This window comes from Schistocerca cancellata, chromosome 3 (genome assembly GCF_023864275.1).
Source record: "Schistocerca cancellata isolate TAMUIC-IGC-003103 chromosome 3, iqSchCanc2.1, whole genome shotgun sequence".
NCBI classification, from domain to species: Eukaryota; Metazoa; Arthropoda; class Insecta; order Orthoptera; family Acrididae; genus Schistocerca; species Schistocerca cancellata.
This window is the reverse complement of record NC_064628.1, coordinates 599,735,273-599,754,167: the sequence shown is the minus strand read 5'-3', so window position 1 is coordinate 599,754,167 and position 18,895 is coordinate 599,735,273. Positions and strand designations below refer to the sequence as shown.

At 43.1% G+C, this 18,895-nt stretch overlaps 1 protein-coding gene across 3 annotated transcripts in view; it reads right to left on the bottom strand.

Annotated features, from left to right (window-relative positions):
- Positions 1-18,895, bottom strand: part of LOC126175491 (F-box/LRR-repeat protein 2) — a 708,226-nt gene that overhangs the window by 49,237 nt on the left and 640,094 nt on the right. For all 3 annotated transcript variants that reach the window (XM_049922311.1, XM_049922313.1, XM_049922312.1), the window contains one exon: positions 3,758-3,863. In XM_049922311.1, the coding sequence (XP_049778268.1) occupies positions 3,758-3,863 (106 nt within the window). The remainder of the gene's footprint in view (positions 1-3,757; positions 3,864-18,895) is intronic.

The following is an 18,895-nucleotide window of genomic DNA, read 5'->3' as shown; positions in this document are numbered from 1 at the left end:
AGAATGGCTGACGGCGCAGAGAAAGGCAGCTGGTACACAAGACAGGAATGCAGGAGGGGCAGGCAGTAGCAATGTAACTCACAGCTGCCAGAATCACATGTGATTATGATGTGGAGGAGTGGATTGGGAGAGATGACAGAACAGAGGAAAGAGGGACTGTGTGGAATAGGGTGTGGGTATAGGGGGTTAGCAGAGATTTGAGACCAGGCTGGTACGGGAATTTAGGATGTGTTGCTAGGATAGCACTCATGTATACAGTTCAGAGAAACTGGAGGTTGGAGGGGGTTGGGGGGAGGATCCAAATGTCAAGGATTATGAAGCAGTCATTGAAATCAAGAATGTTGGTCTGCTTGTTACACCATTGGCTGGTCAAGCCTGCTCTTAGATGCAGTTTAGTGGTGGCTATTCATTTGGGTGGACACTTGGTTGGTGGCCATGCCCACATAAAATGCTGTGCACATCCAAATTGGAGCAGAACTGGTATATGAGATGGCTACTTGCACAGTTGGCCCTGCCTCTGATGGGATAGGATATGTCTGTTAAGAGACTGGAGTAGGACGTGCATGGTGAGTGAATCGGACAGGCCTTGCACCTGGGTGTTCCAGAGCTATATGACTCATGTGGAATGAGACTGGGAGTGAATGTGACATAGGGATCAACCAGAATATCATATAAGTAGGGTTGGCAGTGGAATGCCATTGTAGGACGGGTGGGAAACATTGTGAGTAGAACATCTCTTCAATCCAAATCTAACTGCAAAAAATACTAAAAATTCTCTCAAAAAGAATCCGCAACAGGTAGTTCAGGAACCCATTCATTAATGAAGTACAAAATATATGTCAATGACAAACAGATCTGACCTATTTGACAGTAGCTACATAGAGAATAATATCAGTAATTATGATGTGTTTGTAGCAACAATGATCACCAAACTACAAAGAGTTATTAAAATTAGGAAAACACCTACAAAAAGAAGGATATAACATTTCTTAGGCATGTGCTGCAATCATTAAACTCAAGCAAAGAACAGAGAACTATGGCTCAAATTTAGATAACCAGTTGCCCTGACTGATAAAACTAAGTTCCCAGTCAGAACAGTTACAGCTAACAGAGGTACAAGTAATATGCAGGAACCTTATTTTTTACAAATGCTGCCTGCTACACAAGAGGGAGATAAAGCAAAGCATACAACCACAGATAGGCAGATATTAATTCTGAGCAGCAATATGCTAAGTCTTCAACAATAACAATAGTAAAATCCTTTTATGAGATATCTATCAAAGCTCTAAGATTTTTTGTGATAAACTAACAAGCAACAATATTCCAACCATTGTTGATATCAGTGGATCAAAATAGATAATGACAAAATGAAAACCACAATGACAAATCCTTTTTCAACTGTTTCTTCACATTTTCAAATCAAGGAATGTTGGCACAATTCAAATATTGTATCACTGCAAAGCAAATTGCTGGATCTATCAGCAATAATGTAGAAAAGCTGCTAAAGCTTAATGAAGCCTGAAGGTTCATGGAGTCCATGTCATATTGTACACAAAGACTGCAAGTGGATTAGCTACTCTTTTAACTAAATTTTACTACAGATATGATGAGTGCACAACTGTTCCCAGTAATTCAAAAAGAACACAGGACATAATCAATAGTAATAAAGCAAAAAGGTTACTGTTCTACAACACACCATTATCATCAATCTGTAACAAATAGCATATTTACTGAGTCTAAAGTTAACAAATCAAATAGAAACCAACATGAATCTAAAAACAGTAATAATGTGGAATCTAACACATGTAATATTAACATGAATTCCAAAGTCTTATTTACAATCACAGACACAAGAAAATTGCTCTAAGTGTAGATTATTTTTGTGTGTGTTATTGATAATATCACTTATTGACTATGAAATACTGCAGCCCAAACTTTTAGAGAATAAATCTTGAACAATCTCTTCTTTAATGGGCAGATGACCCATCAATAATGGACACTGTCATCACAGATTAAGACACAATATGTTAACAAAGTCTCTGTCTCTTAATCTGCAACATTTTAGGCTACTTTTTATATACCATTGCCTCCTCTTAGGTCAACATTAGACTGTGTAAACTTTAACACTGAAGTGTCCAGAAGATCATAGTTCTGTTGAAAAAAAGAAGGGAAGGTTAGAGTTTTACATCTTAACAATGGCAAGATTATTAAAGATGGATCACTATAGCTCAGTTGGGGAAGGATGAGACAAGAAGTTTGTCATAGCTTCCTCAAAAGCCATCCTAACATTTGCTCTATGTAATTTTTGGGAAATTACTGAAACCTAAATCTTGATGAATGGATAGGAATTAAAATTGGAAACCTTCAGAAAATTTGTCCACTGCCTTAACTATCAATTTAATAGCCATTAAACAGGAAACAACCATGCAGCAAGAAATCCACAAGTGACATTTGTAAAGATATTACATTTGTTTCCACAGGGTTTTTTGGCTAATGGATAAGTGTCAGCCTACAAATCCAGAGGACAAGGGTTCATGTCTTGATCAATCCTAGGTTTTCTTGTGTCACGTATCACTTCCTTCATCTCTGGCAATGATTTTTAAATGTGAAAAATGATAAGCTGCGCTATAGTTTGGAGTCCATATTAAACTGTAGGTCTCACTATAACTGGCTGTATGTCTGTTCAAAGGTCAGAGGAAGCAGTGGAACATCCCTCTAATATGATCATACCTAATACAGCATTGTGGTGTTCAAATCAATCTTTGGGATGACAATAGCCTTATTTTTTCATTTCTTAACAGACAAAATTTCAAATACAGGCATTTTCATCTGTTGATTGCCGATTTTGTTGTTTCAGACTGACCAGTTTTGGACAATGTCATTCATCTCCATATCATTTCTTGGAGTTACAGAGTAACCAGTTTTAATTTCCTTATTAGCTTCACTGTGATATATTTGAGTATATGACGGTGAAACTGATTGTGCAGTTAAGACTGGTTACTCTGTAACTACGAGAAATGATCTGAAGATGGGTGACACTGCCTAAAACCAGTCAGTTTGAAATAATAAAAAAATAAAAACAGTATCAAATATAATTTTTAGTATTTTGGTATGATATGTCACAATCAAAATTCGAGAGTAACATACATGAAAACATGAAAATATTGGCAATATTTTTCACCCAAGGTAGGTGGCCCAATGGTAAGGCAATGGGTTATCCATATTTAGGTTTCCAGTGTTTCCTTAAATAACTCAAAGTAGTTCCTATGAAAAGGATGTGGTTAATTTTCTTCCCTATCCTTTCCATATCTGAGCTTGTACTCCAGCTCCAGTTACCTTGATGTCAACAGGAAGTAAACTCTTCTTTTCCACCTTTTTGTTAAATATTTTAAGAACTTCATTCTTGTATTAATCAAATTCCAAAAAAATAAGATATGTATGCATGAGACAACAAAGCTAAAAGACATATTGGACAATACGGGGAGCACTTATGTATCAGAAATGCAAACAGAAGAAACTAAATATAGGACATGACCTGACATACAAACTTACTTAAGACATTAAAATCTCTGTCTGTATTGTGTGACTTTTCAGTGTTTCCTGCTTCATCTGTTGGAAAATGAAATGCTTTTTCTCAAAACATTATTACATTCAGTTACAGTTTCTTTTACAAACTAGTTTTAATCCTGAAGTATCATGTCACATGGTAGTATGGTATTTGCAAACTATTAGGCCAGGTATCATAAAGTAAACTTACTTGTTTGGTTCATAAGTAAACATCGAAGCCTGCGGCTACGTTGGAATAAAGTTTTCAAACATGACCCAGTCACCTTGGCACAGAAGTTCACCGCCAGACATTCAAGCTGTAAGGATTAGCAGAGCTGCTTAAGATGCTCACGCAAAGTAAGTGAAAGAAAATTCCAAGTATAACAACAATTCAGTATTACTAAAGTGCATTTATAATTATTAAACCACATTAATCCTATACAACAAATACACAAATGGCTACATGTTAGTGTGAAGTTACAAGCTGTGAGATGCATAAATCTTAATACTTCTAAAAGATTCATAACTTAACAGGTAAATGTACACAAACACACACACACATACACACGTGCACACTTGTGCCCCACATAGTGTTGGCTGGCTAGTTGGATGCACAACACCAGAAATGCACTTCAGGAAGTGGACAAGGATGGGTGAGTAGAGGAAAAGGGAGGCAGGAGGCAGGAAGAGGACTTGGGGTTTGGAAGCTAGTGGTTCAGAGGAAAGTAGTCAGTTTGCTGGCTCAATGTGAGAGGGAAGGTTGGCAGGTGAATGGACTAGGCCAGTTATGCATGGGTGTCAGAGCCAGGGGGAAGCAGCACACATTGAAGATGACAATGGAAAGTGAGCTGGGAGGGAGTGATAGGACAGAGGGAGGGAGAGCTGTTGGGCAGAGAGTGTGAGGACGCTCAGATAATGAAGATTGAGGCCAGGATTGTTCCAGGAATGAAGGATGTGTTGCAAGGGTAAATCCCATCCACGTAGTTCAGAAAAGCTGGTTGTGGACGGGAGGATCCAGATGGTCTCAGTTGTGAAGCAGCCATTGGGATTGAGCATGTTGAGTTCAATTGCATTTTGTGCCACAGGGTGGTCTTGTCCACAGTTTAACAGTGGCCATTCATTCTGGGGGACAGCTACTTGGATGTCATATTGACATAAAATACTGTGCAGTGATTGCAGCAGAGTTAGCATATAACATAGCTGCTGTCACAAGTGGCCCAGCTCTAAGGCAGTAAGGTCAGCATGATTATAGTAAGAAGTGGTGGAGTGTCTTCCACAGTGATATGATCCTTGTGGCAAGGAGTTGGGAATGGAAGTGGCATAGGGATGGAGTACAATGTTGTGCAGGTGTGATGGGTAATCGAACACCGGTTTAGAAAGCAGTGAGAAGGATCTTGGGTAGGATTTCACTCATTTCAGGGCATGATGATAGATAGTGAAAGCCCTGATGAGGGATGAGAATCTGTTGGTCCAGTCCAGGGTGGTACTGCGTGACAAAGCGGGTGCTCCTTTGTAGCTGATTCTTGGGAGGGGGGGGGGGGGGGGGGAGTGGCGACTGAGGGTGTGAGGGGATATGACATGAGAAATATGTTTTCAGAGTAAGTCTAGGGGATAGTGCCTGTCTGTAAAGGCCTTTGTGAGACCATCAGCATACTGGGCAAGGGAGTTATGGTCATTGCAGATATGCCATCCCCAGGTGGCCAGGCTCTATGGGAGGGATTTTTTTGTTGTTGAAGGGATGACAATGTCAAAATGCAGGTACTGTTGGTGGTTGGTGGGTTTAATGTGGACAAAAGTGTGGATGGAGCCATCAGAGAGGAGGAGGTCAATGTCCAGGATGTGACTTGTTGGGTTAAGGAGGACCAAGTGAAGCGGATGGGATAGAAAGCATTGCACTTGTGAAGGAATGAGGATAGTGTGTTTTGATTCTTGTGAAGGAATTAGGATAGTGTGTTTTGGTCCTTGTGAAGGAATGAGGATAGTGTGTCTTGATCCTTGTAAAAGTATGAGGATAGTGGCCTTGATTCTGAGTGCAGATCATGAAGAAATCGTCAGTGACCTGAACCAGACAAGGACTTTTGGGTAGTGGAAGGCTAGAAAGGTTTCTTCTAAATGGACCATAAAAGTACTTGCAAGGTGGGTGCAGTGCAAGTGCCCGTGGCTGTGCCACTGTTTTGTTTACATATTTTCCCTCAATGTAGAAGTAGTTGTGTGTCAGGATATAGTTCATAAGGCATATGAGAAATGAGTCAGTGGGTTTGGAGTTTGAAGAAACTGGGAGGGATGCCATTTGATAGTGGCAAGGCCATGAGTATGAGGGATTTGGTATATTGGGAGGTCGCATCAACAGTGACAAGAATGGATGCACGATGTAAATGATTGGGGATGGTTAAAACTTGGTGAAGAAAGTGATGTGAGTGGCAAGGTTTCAGTCAACTGGTTGGAGGTGTTGGTCAACAGGTGCAGAAATTATTTCAGTAGGAGCACAATAACTGAATTCAATGGGGCATCCAGGATTGTTGGGTTTATGGTTTTCTGTGGGTATGTAGAAGGTGAGTGTGCAGGGTGTCATTGCGTTGAGGCAGGAGACAGAGTTGGGGAGAGAGGTTCTGGGATGTGCCTACAGTTTCCAGTAGGAAATGGTGCTTACATTGGACTTCTGGGATACGGTGACTGACTCCTCCAAATACAATCTCTGCTATAGTTTGTTTTCTTTCCAGATAAAAACTGCAGTAAATAGCTAATCAAGTACATTAATAGATGTTTCCTAGCCAAGTCTTTGTCACTACATGTAGTTCAGAATGTGGAAGATGCTGCCTGCCAGTATATACCTGAAATCTGACAGTGTTTAATTCTTGGGATTACAGCTTGAAAATAAATTCAATGGGGAGGAGCATACAGCAGAAGTGCTGAAGCACCTAAACAACTCTCAATTTGCAATGCAAACATTGTCAGACCTAGGGGATATAAAGATAAAAAAGTTAGTACCTTACTTACTTTCATCCCATAATGTAACATGTGATTATTTCTCGGGATAATTGATCAAGCCAAGATAAAGTTTTCTTAGTCCAAAAACATGGATTAAGAATTGTCTGTGGTGTTAACTTGAGAATGTTTTGCAGAGGCCTGTTTAGGAAACAAGAGGTAGTAACTACTGCTTCCCAATATACTTATTCCTTAATGAAATATCTTTTTTTTTTTCCCAATCCGAGAGTCCACTTTATGGAATGAATACTAGAAATAAGAATAATCTTCACATGGATTTAAAGTCACTTACTTTGATCCGGAAAGGTATCTGTCATTCAGGAACAAATCCTTTCAACAACTTATCCATAAAAAGCTTAACTACTAATAAAGTTCAGTTTAAAAGAAACCAATAGGATTTGTTGGCAGACAATTCCTTTTACTCCACTGATGAACTTCTTAGTAGTGTGTATTTGTTGCTTACAAAGTCAAGTATTGTATTGTGGACAATCTGACTTCTGTACAAATTCAGTGAGATAATTGTTGTAAAATTATTTTTTTTTAATTTATGGTTCATGGCTACAATAGCCTAAGAGTTACCATATACATCTCGTTGTATTGAGCACTGACAAGTTTAGTGACCACAATCATGAGGACCATTTCTCTTGGGATGTATAGAAAGTACTTTAACATATCTGCTGTTTTTGTTTGTAAATATTTATTTTGTACTTCTGTTTGCAGACATGTGCTACATCCTGGAGGATCTCCTCAATATGGATCTATTGGAACACTAAGTACATTTCCCCAATCTAATGACATCCTGCAAATCCACTCCAACTTTCGCAGCATTTCTGGAATTTGTGCCTCCACTTATTTGATACAAATGATCCTTGTTGGAAGCTGATAACACATTTGCATTAAAGTCATTGTTCATTAGATTACTGTTGAACTGTACAAGGTCTCTAGAGAGAGCTTGATAATGGGATTATGATACTCAAAATATTCCATACTGCCTGATAGTTGCTACGGAATAGACTCATTGTTGGCTGGGAGTAAGCACAGTCAATGATGGACAACATGAAACACAGCACATACTTAACAGAGCTGGAATGGTTTATTTATAATGAAAAAGATAACAAAGATAAATAGTGTTCTCGTTTGACACAGGTCAGACTCCCAACATATCGGACTCCCAGTAAGAAGTATGCCCTCCTTAGGCACTAATGCATATTTTGCACCTATTTTCATGTTGGCTATAAAACCGGTTCTGAGTCCTTGACTGATATTGTCCCACTCCTATCTTGAGGCAGTTTCCAGTTCTTGCATGGTTCAGGGAGGGGTGTTCATTGAGAAATGTGTCTGCCAAGAGCATCCCAGGCTTGCTCAATAGAATTTGGGTCCAGGGAGTAAGCAGGCCATTCTGTACATTCAATATTTTCACTTTCTAGTGTGTCTGACAGCACAGCAGTCCTGTGTGGGCAGGCATTATCATCCATAAACAGGAAGGTGGGACCTGCTGCACCCCTAAACAGATGGACGTGACCTAGAGTGAGCTCCCTGCAGTACTGCTGTACTGTAACAGTACCTCATGCAAAGATATGCAGTCATATTTGGCCATCGGTCATACTGCCTGCCCACATCTACATCTACATTTATACTCCGCAAGCCAACCAACGGTGTGTGGCGGAGGGCACTTTACGTGCCACTGTCATTACCTCCCTTTCCTGTTCCACTCGTGTATGGTTTGCGGGAAGAACGACCACCAGAAAGCCTCCGTGCATGCTCAAATCTCTCTGATTTTACATTCGTGATCTCCTCGGAAGGTGTAAGGAGAGGGAAGCAATATATTCGATACCTCATCCAGAAACACACCGTCTCGAAACCTGGACAGCAAGCTACACCACAATGCAGAGCGCCTCTCTTGAAGAGTCTGCCACCTGAGTTTGCTAAACGTCTCCGTAACGCTATCACGCTTACCAAATAACTGCTCTTCTTTGGATCTTCTCTATCTCCTCTGTCAACCTGACCTGGTACAGATCCCATACTGATGAGCAATACTCAAGTATAGGCCAACGAGCGTTTTGTATGCCACCTCCTTTGTTGATGGACTACATTTTCTAGGGACTCTCCCAATGAATCTCAACCTGGCACCCGCCTTACCAACAATTAATTTTATATGATCATTCCACTTCAAATCGTTCCGTACACATACTCCCAGATATTTTACAGAAATAACTGCTGCCAGTGTTTGTTCCGCTATCATATAATCATACAACAAAGGATCCTTCTTTTGTATGTATTCGCAATACATTACATTTGTTTATGTTAAGGGTCAGTTGCCACTCCCTGCACCAAGTGCCTATCCGCTGCAGATCTTCCTGCATTTCGCTGCAATTTTCTAATGCTGCAGATTCTCTGTATACTACAGCATCATCCGCAAAAAGCCGCATGGAACTTCCGACACTATCTACTAGGTCATTTATATATATTGTGTAAAGCAATGGTCCCATAGCACTCCCCTGTGGCACGCCAGAGGTGACTTTAACGTCTGTAGAAGTCTCTCCAGAAGACAGTGCGGAACTGTATCGAACGCCTTCCGGAAGTCAAGGAAAATGGCATCTACCTGGGAGCCTGTATCTAATATTTTCTGGGTCTCGTGAACAAATAAAGCGAGTTGGGTCTCACACGATCGCTGTTTCCGGAATCCATGTTGATTCCTACGGAGTAGATTCTGGGTTTCCAGAAATGACATGATACGCGAGCAAAAAACATGTTCTAAAATTCTACAACAGATCGATGTCAGAGATATAGGTGTATAGTTTTGCGCATCTGCTCGACGACCCTTCTTGAAAACTGGGACTACCTGTGCTCTTTTCCAATCTTTTGGAACCTTCCGTTCCTCTAGAGACTTGTGGTACATGGCTGTTAGAAGGGGGGCAAGTTCTTTCGCGTACTCTGTGTAGAATCGAATTGGTATCCCGTCAGTTTTTTGAATTAGTCCACAATCATGAGGACCATTTCACTTGGGATCTATAGAAAGTACATTACCATATCTGCTGTTTTTGTTTGTAAATATTTATTTTGCACTTCTGTTTGCAGACATGTTCTACATCCTGGAGGATCTCCTCAATACGGATCTACTGGAACACTAAGTACATTTCCTCTAATCTAATCACATCCTACAAATCCACTCCATCTTTCACGGCATTTCTGGAATTTGTGCCTCCACTTATCTGATACAAATGATCCTTTCTTGGAAGCTGATATCACATTTGCATTAAAGTCATTGTTCATCAGATTACTTTCCTCTGCTGAGTGATTTCAGTTGCTTTTCTATTCCTTGGACACTTATTTCGATGTCAGCCCTTTTTTCGTTCGTGCGAGGATTTGGAGAAGGAACTGCAGTGCGGTCTTCCTCTGTGAAACAGCTTTGGAAAAAGGTGTTTAGTTTTTCTGCTTTATGCCTAGGCCATACTGATAACATACATGAACATTCTGTGGTATGTAACATGTTCCCCTCTCTCTCCACATTAACTGATGCCTAGAATCACTCACCACAGTGAAATGAGATTTGTCAGAGAACACCACGCTAGACAGCTGTTGCTGACCCCAGGCAACCTGCTCCCTACACCACCAACCTCTTTCTCGACAATGGCATGGATGGAGTGAGATGCATTAAACAGGCTTCCAAGCATAAAAACCAGTCTGAATTAATCACTATGAAATGGTTTTGTGGAGACACATGTACCGGTAGTGGCTGCAAGGTATGCAGCATCTGCCTAGAGTGAGATATATGTTCCTTGTCACCAATGGGGCTACAGATCGATCCCCTTGCAGTGTGGTAGTCTGTCTATGCTTTTACATAGCATGTCATCTCCTCCAGAGGCCTTTTTAAAATGCAAGATGACACTTTTGGATACGTTCATTACTATGGCCATAGTAGCGACACTCCAACCGCATTGAAGCCATCCAACTGCTTGTCCACGATTGTAAGCATTCAAATGATGTCTTGCACATATGTTGCCATACCAAACGAAATGTCACACTAACTGGTTCTACAGAAAGTGGTTAATACCACATTAAAGTGTACCACCGAGACCGTATGGTCTTCCTAAAGTGCATAAAGAAGGTCTGCCTTTATGGCCTATAGTGAGTAATAATTGACGCACCCACATATGATTTAGCCAAACATCCAGCCTCTTTGCTGAGACCATTTGTTGGCAAATGTTCACATCATATACGGAACTCTGCTGATTTTACAACAGAGTAGTTCGGATCTTCTAGTGAGTTTTGATGTAGTTTCCCTTTTCGCAAAAGTGCCTCTTGCGGATTCCTTGATTCTAATTGGTCAACAGTTTGAATCGGACATCACTGCTTTGTTTCGACATGGTCTTTCCTCAACTTATTTTATGTTTAACCAGGAATATTTTGAACAGTCTGACGGTGTCGCCATGGGCAGCCCTCTGTCTCCTCTGGTGGCTAACCATTTTATGGAGGATTTTGAGGAGAGAGCACTTGAATCAGCGGTCTGTAAACCAACTGTTTTTTGGAGATATGTGGATAATACTTTCATAGTGTGGCCCCAAGTTAATGGAGTTTTTTCATCATATTAACTCCATTCAAGAGAATATTCGATTTACTATGGAACTAGAGAATGATGGCTGCCTTCCATTCCTGGATGTTTTGGTTAAACGGAAGAGTGACGGCACCGTGGGTCGTTCTGTCTATCGTAAGCACACTCACACTGATTTGTATGTGCATTCTTCAAGTTACCATGACCCAACCCAGACCATGAGTGTACTTAAAACCCTTGTGCACAGGGCACATACGGTGTCGGATGCAGAGAATTTGCCTAAGGAACTTACACATTTGAGGACGGTGTTCAGAGACAATGGGTACTCGACCCGGCAAATTAACATGGCCTTCTCAACTAGAGCCAGGAACCGGAAAGTGGATAAAGAGGAGAACGCGCCCGCCAAGTCTCAAGCTTTTCTTCCCTTCGTTGGAAATATCTCCTTCAAGATAGCGAGGATTCTTAATAATTTTCATGTGAAAGTGATTTTTCGTCCGCCTTCTAAGATTACGGATTTGTTGGGATCGGTGAAGGGTGATATGTTACTGCGGAAGGTGGGAATTTACAAAATACCGTGTCAATGTGGTGTGGCTTATGTAGGACAGACAACACGTACAGTGGAAGAGCATTGTACAGAATATCAACGTTGCACTCGCCTACTGCAACCCAGTAAGTCTGCTGTTGCGGAACATCGTATTTCTAACGGACATTCAATGGAGTACGACAAAACTTCGATTTTGGCCACAGCAACAACTTTTTCGGACTCCATTATCAAAGAATCCGTTGAAATACGCATTGCGGGAAATCTAATGAACCGTGACAGTGGTTACCAATTGAATAACGCACGGAATCCCGTCATCTCCGAAATTTGCTCGAGACGAAGACGCGAGAAGACTTCGATAGCTGCGGCCAGCGACAATACCGACGGCAGCTGAGTACTGCAGTTCCATCAGGGAGGGCGCTGTCGCTGGGCGATGTGGCCCTTCTGTCTCCGCAACTGCAACGCATGCGCGGCAGTACTATCAGCGCACTATATAAGACGGAGCGGAGAACATCTTCGTCAAGGATACGGATCCTGTACACCTCCCGTAAACTTGATCCTCCTCACCCGCTCGTGTCCCCGTTCCTCTCCCACCCCCGCCCGCTGCCGCGCCTGTATTCCCACATCCCACCTGGTCTCCATCTCTCCACCCTCCTTATCCTCTCCCAAGGTGGCTTCCGCCAGCTCCCCCTCCCTGATGATGCCCTCCTCCCCTGCATCTACCCCTCCTATCAACTTTGATCCTCCCCCCCCCCACCTCCTGTGTCCTTTCCTTTAGGCACCCTCCCTCCCCCCCTTTCCCTTCCCTTCTCTTTCCTTTCCCCCCTCCCTCCTACCCTCTCCTCCGGGCTTCCCCTCCCCCTTCCTCCCTCCCCCTCTCTCCTTTGCCCATGGCATCTCTGCTCTCCCCTCTCCCATCTCCCCTTCCTCCTCCTCCACCTCCACTCTTGGCAGGTCCCCGGACTAGTACACGCTGAGTGAACATTCGCGCGCCGGAGGTCATCGCCATCAGTGTATCGTGTGTGCCGTCGTGTTTAGTGTTCAGTTTCGTCGTCACACTCCATTGTTCACCAGTGCCATTGTCTTCTTCAGTGTTTGTGCGTCGTGTCAACAGTTCGTAATGTGGATTGTCATCGAGTGTGAACAGCTTCTTGTGTTTTTATGTTCATGAGTCTACTGTTTTTTCCCGCCGTTTTTCTAAGTGATGTCTCTTCTCTGTTTATTTCCTTGTACTCTCTTCGGCTGAAGAGCAGCGTATTGTGCTGCTGCCAGCCTACCTGCTTGCTCAGGTGTCAAAATAACAATAAAGTAAAAAAAAAAAAAAAAAAAAACAACATCTTCGTCAGTCCTCGTTCGGCTCCCCTGAAGATGGCTGGCAGTTGTCCAGCCGAAATATCGTGCAATGAAGTTTAAGACGACCGGCTGCCAGCCCGAAATCTTTTTCAACCATCCAACGTGACTGTCTCCATGCAGCATCGCGCGCTGCTGGTAAAGCTCTTTTACGAGAACGGTGGCTGTGCACCAGTAACCCTACAGAAGTTCCTGACACTCAGGGGTATGAAAAAATGCATTGGTCCGGTGCCTGCTAAGGGTCTGGAGAAAATGATTACAAAATTGGAAAAGACAGGTTCTTTTGAAATGCAATGTGGCAGAGGGAGGAAAGCAGCTCATCCGACGTTTGTTGAAGATGTGATCACAGCATTGCAGAGAGTTTGTTGTGTGCAAACATGCATTACACAGGGAATTGCCCAAACATTGGACATGACTGTGAGCACGGTGCATAAAATCCTACGAAACATCCCGCATTGCTATCCATATAAAATCACCCATGTTCGGGAGTCGCTTTCTGCTGAACTAACTGCAAGACGATTTCTTGCTCGCATGGAAGTGGACTGTGAATAGCCATTGAAAACTCTGTGGACAGACGAATTTCGTTTCCATCTCCAAGGATATGTCAATATGCAGAATTGCCGAATATGGGCAATGGAAACCGCTGCCACTTGATTCTGCAAAGGTGGCTAAGTGGTGCGGGTTTGTGGCATCGTTTATCGTCGCGCCGTGTTTCTTCGAGGAGGTGAGTCGTGCGGGTTCTGTTACCTGCACCATCATTGGAAAACTCTTTTGCGCACCAACGTCACTCCAACTCTTTAACAGCGTGGATGTAACGGTAGGGTCAATTCTACGCAAGATGGCGCTCCTCCGCATAGTGCACAGCCAGTGAAACGGCTGCTACAGACGTGACTTCTGGCTGTGAGATTAACTGAAAGATGTTGTGTTTAGTGTTACAATGACGAAAGTAGCTGAACTGAAGACACGCATTGCTCAACGCATTCTGAACGCGACCCCAGAGACACTCCGATCTGTTGCGGAACGTGCTGTTACTCGATTTCAACATGTGGCAGGCAGTGGTGGACAGCATATTGAACATGTCTTGCGCCAGTCTCACGACAATCAGAAATCGATTTCATTTTGCTTTTTATGCCGTTTTTGGCCACAGGACTATTAAAAACAGATTTTTTTTTCCATCCGTTGTCTTACGACTTTGCCGTGGTGGATGGACCTACATAACTGAAAGTGCTACAACTGTTGACTGTTAAACTTGTGGAGTCATACACATTTAACAGTACGGATGGTGTAATGTGTAAATCAAACAATAGCCGTCGTATTGCAATTCATCTGTTATTCGTAGTCGACCTCATTTAAATTAAGACGTTTACAGCGCCATCTACTGATCAAATTTTCGTTAAATTTTTCTGTTCCGTCACGTTTCCCCTGCGTCAATAACACGCTTTTCAAATTAGACGTCATTCTGAGCAGTAGTTCTCTTTCTACAGCGTTTTGAAACTGGAACTTTAATTATGGACAGATTGTTTATTATAATAATGAAAGTTTATGAACTGGTTTTTTATGAAGTAGAAATACCAACAGCGTCTTCCCCACCTAATGACCAATCCTACAGCAAACAGTTGGATATGTCTTTCAAGACGATAATGAACGACCAGAGCAAGCTCACCTTGTGAACACCTACCTGCAGGTGGCAACAATCAACCGAACGGTCGGCCTACGGTATATGCAGACATTAACCCGCTCAGCATGCTTGACACATATTAAAACATGCAGTACGCCGTAATAGGAACCCCCCCCCCCCCCCCTGCTCCCTCGATGACCTCATGAGGACCACCGTCAAAGAATGGCTTAGTCTTGATTAGCAATGTATCAACTACCTTGACGACAGCGTGTCAAAGTGGACAGGGCAGAGCAACAACCCAGCAGTAGATGTTTATTTCACAGCTGTACAAGTCCTCATACTTTCGAAAAGATCGCCTTTAGTTTGGAATTTTATGTTTTGCTTTTATTTCACAGTAAAGGCTTTTTTTCTTTTCTTCTGCTCCGCTTGAATGTAAGTCCAGACACTAGACACTTTCGCAAGTATGCAGATGGTGCAGACCATTTTTTGACCTGTTCAGCTACGCAGTGGGTCTTTGCCTTCTGATCACACTGTTGCGTACATACTATCAATAACCAACATTTGCTCCCAAATGCAGCGTATCTCCAGCATAGTTGAAGTTATAGTAAGCACCGTGAGAGGGGGATCAGTGGTTTGACAACTGGACATGCGTTCGAGAGGAGTGCTTTTCGAATCCCCTTCCGAGCATCCAGATCTATATTTACCGCACTTTCTTCTAAATCCATTATGGCAGATGCCTGCAAAATTGCCAAGATAATGATCCTTCCTCTTTCCTTCTTCATCTTTGTCCTCTCCATGCTAGAGCTCCGTCACCAATGACCTCGTCGCCGGAACGATAACGCAGCTGTTCCGTCATTTTTTAAAAAATGCATTAATTTAGTTCGAGCACTTAATACTGTGCTGCACCTGAAGTAACGTATTGTTTATGTGCATGTGTGTGTGTGTGTGTGTGTGTGTGTGTGTGTGTGTGTGTGTGTGAGTGAAACGTACCAGCGTCATACAACAAACTGTCAGATGTGTTTCTCATTGTAAATTTCCCATGCATACAGCACACGCTGGCTTCTGCAGCAAATGCGCCCTCTTGTCTGTGTAGCCTACATACACTGAGATGACGAAAGTCATGAGATACCTCCTAATATAGTGTCGGACCTCGTTTTGCCTGGTGTAGTCCAACAAGTCGACACGGCATGTACAAAACAAGTCGTTGGAAATCCCCTGAAGAAATACTCAGCCATGCTGCATCTATAGCCGTCCACGACTGCGAAAGTGTTTCCGGTATAGGATTTTATACATGAACTGCCCTCTCGATTATAGCCCCATACATATTCGATTAGTTTCATGTTGGGCGATCTGCGAGGCCAGATCATTCGCTCGAATTATCCAGAATGTTCTCCAAACCAGTAGCGAACAATTGTGACCCGATGATATGGCGCAATGTCATCCATAAAAATTCAATCGTCATTTGGGAACATGAAGCCCATGAATGGCTGCAGATGGTCTCCAAAGAGCCGAACATAACCATTTCCAGTCAATGATCGGTTCAGTCGCACCAGAGGACCCAGTCCATTCCATGTAAACACGGCCCACACGATTATGGAACCATCACCTGTTTGCACAGTGCCTTGTTGACAACTGGCGTCCATGTCTTCATGGGATGTGGCCAACGCTCAAAACCTACCATCAGCTCTTACCAACGGAAATTGGGACTCACATGACCAGGCCACGGTGTTCCAGTCGTCTAGGGTCCAATCGATGTGGTCTGGCGCCCAGGAGAGGCGCTGCAGGCGATGTCGTGCTGTCAGCAAAAGCACTCGCGTCGCTCGTCTGCTGGCATAGCCCATTAACGCCAGATTTCGTCACACTGTCCTAACGAACTGAATTCTGTGGTTATTTCACGCTGTGTTGCTTGTCTGTTCGCATTGACTACTCTCCGCACACGCCGCTGCTCTCGGTCGTTAAGAGAAGGTCGTCGGTCACTGTGTTGTCCACGGTGAGAGGTAATGTTCGAAATATGGTATTTCTGGCAGACTCTTGTCACTGTGGATCTAGGAATATTGAATGCCCTAACGATTTCCGAAATGGAATGTTCCATGCCTCTAGCTCCAACTACCATTCCACTTTAGTGTCTGCTAATTCCCGTCGTGCGACCATAATCACCTCAGATACCTTTTCACGTGAGTCACCTAAAACAAATGACTGCCCTTTTATATTTTTATACCTTGTGTACATGACACTACTGGCATCTGTACACTCGTATGTACATAGTGCTATCCCAAGACTTTTGTCACCTCAGTGTAAGCAGTTTTCATTTCAAACCCACGGCGATATGGCAAATTCTCTGTGACAAAGCCTTAATTTCGATCATTTGCCTGTCATACCTTGCTTTAAATTTCCCGTTGAAAAATTGCAGTTGCCTCGTTCTACGAGGGGCGTCACGTCAGTCTCTCAGCAAACACAAACACAAACACACACACACAGCTATTTAGCATCACCTTGCTTGATGATTCGAGGGACATTCAATACGTAATGCAACACGTTTTTCCTGAAAGAGGTTGATTTTACTCAATATTCCAATACACCACATTATTCCCTACTCCATTGGCTACAAAACCCTACTTGTCAACATAATCTCCGTTCAAAGCGACGGCCTCACGCCACCTTACCGTGAGGACCTGTATGCCCACGTGGTATCTCTCTACTGGTCGACGTCGCAGCCGACACCTTGCTGCATTGATAACCGTCATCCACGTACTGCTTCCCGTGAGTGCATTCTTCATTGGGCCAAACAGACGGAAGCTGAGCTGTAGGGTGAATGAGGAAGAACGGTACAGCGAAGTTTTGTGAGCTCCTTTCGAATGTGCAGACTTGTGTGTGCCCTTGCGTTGTCATGAAGAAAGAGAAGCTCGTTTCACTTTTTGTGGTGATGAACATGGTAAGGTTGTTTCTTCAATTTCCTGAGGGTAGCACAACAGACTTCAGAGTTGATTGTTACACCATGAGAGAGGACATCAAACAGAATAAGCCCTTCAGGGTCCCAGAAGACCGTCGCCATGACTACAAGACCTTCGCTATGACTTTACCAGCTGAGAGGTGCGGCTTTGAACGTTTCAACATTGTAGGAGTCACAGGTGTGTGCGACCGGCCGGCACGTGGAAGATCCAACAGGTTTGCGCCTCCTTATCGCGATCATGACAGACGCCTCACGCAACGACCCACCTTGATTTTGTTTATTGCCAGGTATCTGCAGACATTTTGCAAGCGAATATGCTCTCGTTTTCCGCCAAAAGACGTCTATTGACAGATTTCTGCTTGGGACGCACATCCGTTTCAGACGCCATTTTGAAGGCTACGTATAGCGCCACCATCTGTTGGAACTTCATGAAACTATAGGGGCTGAAGCGAGAATATTCTACGATCTAACGTAACAAATTTCGCATTTTTTCGACTGAAACTGGCTGAGGAAAAATTTGTTGCATTACTTATTGAACCCCACTCGTACATTTCATATCTCACCTCTCTTGAGTGGGGGCTTTATAAGCACATGGGACAAGAAGTTAGTCACCTGCAGGAGATATGACTCTAATCTCGTGTAGCACTACCCTTAGACTTGGTAATGGCCTCAGTTCGGCGAAGAAGAGGCTACACGAGGTTATACAGGTACGCCATATCGAGCTGATTAGATCCCCAATTATAGGGAATTTAATAAAATGAAACAACTGCAACCGTCGTTTTGGTATTATTTCGTTATACTGTAACCAGTTTTGATGACTTAGTACACCGTCTTCAGGTCTTACTTAGCTGACGGTGAGGGGTTGAACTCCAATCGTGTACATGATCCCATCAGAGGCCAACATCTGTGAACCGGCTGACCTGAAAATAGTGTATTGAGATACGGAAACTGGTTGCAGTATAACGAAATAACATCACCACGACGGCTGCAGTTGTTCCATTCTATTACATACGTGAACGGCCGAGGCCCCGCAGACCATCAGGCTCAAGAGTGGACAAAGAAAAATTTGGGTGGATGGTGATTATTGTGATTCACCAGCAGTACCAGATAGTCCCAGTCATATTCTGCGAGATTAAGCCAGTGATCCAGCGAGATGAGATAGGATGCCTGAGTGTCTTCCAAACCAGGAACGTATGTGCGCAGCCCTGTGAACATGTTGTTGTTACCTTGGAAAATGGAAGAACGCACAGCAAACTCAACGTGATGATGTGGAAGAAACAGAACACCAAGACACCGAGAATCCTGAAGTTAACATCCTGCTTCACGATCACGCTAATCTTCAGAGTGGACCTA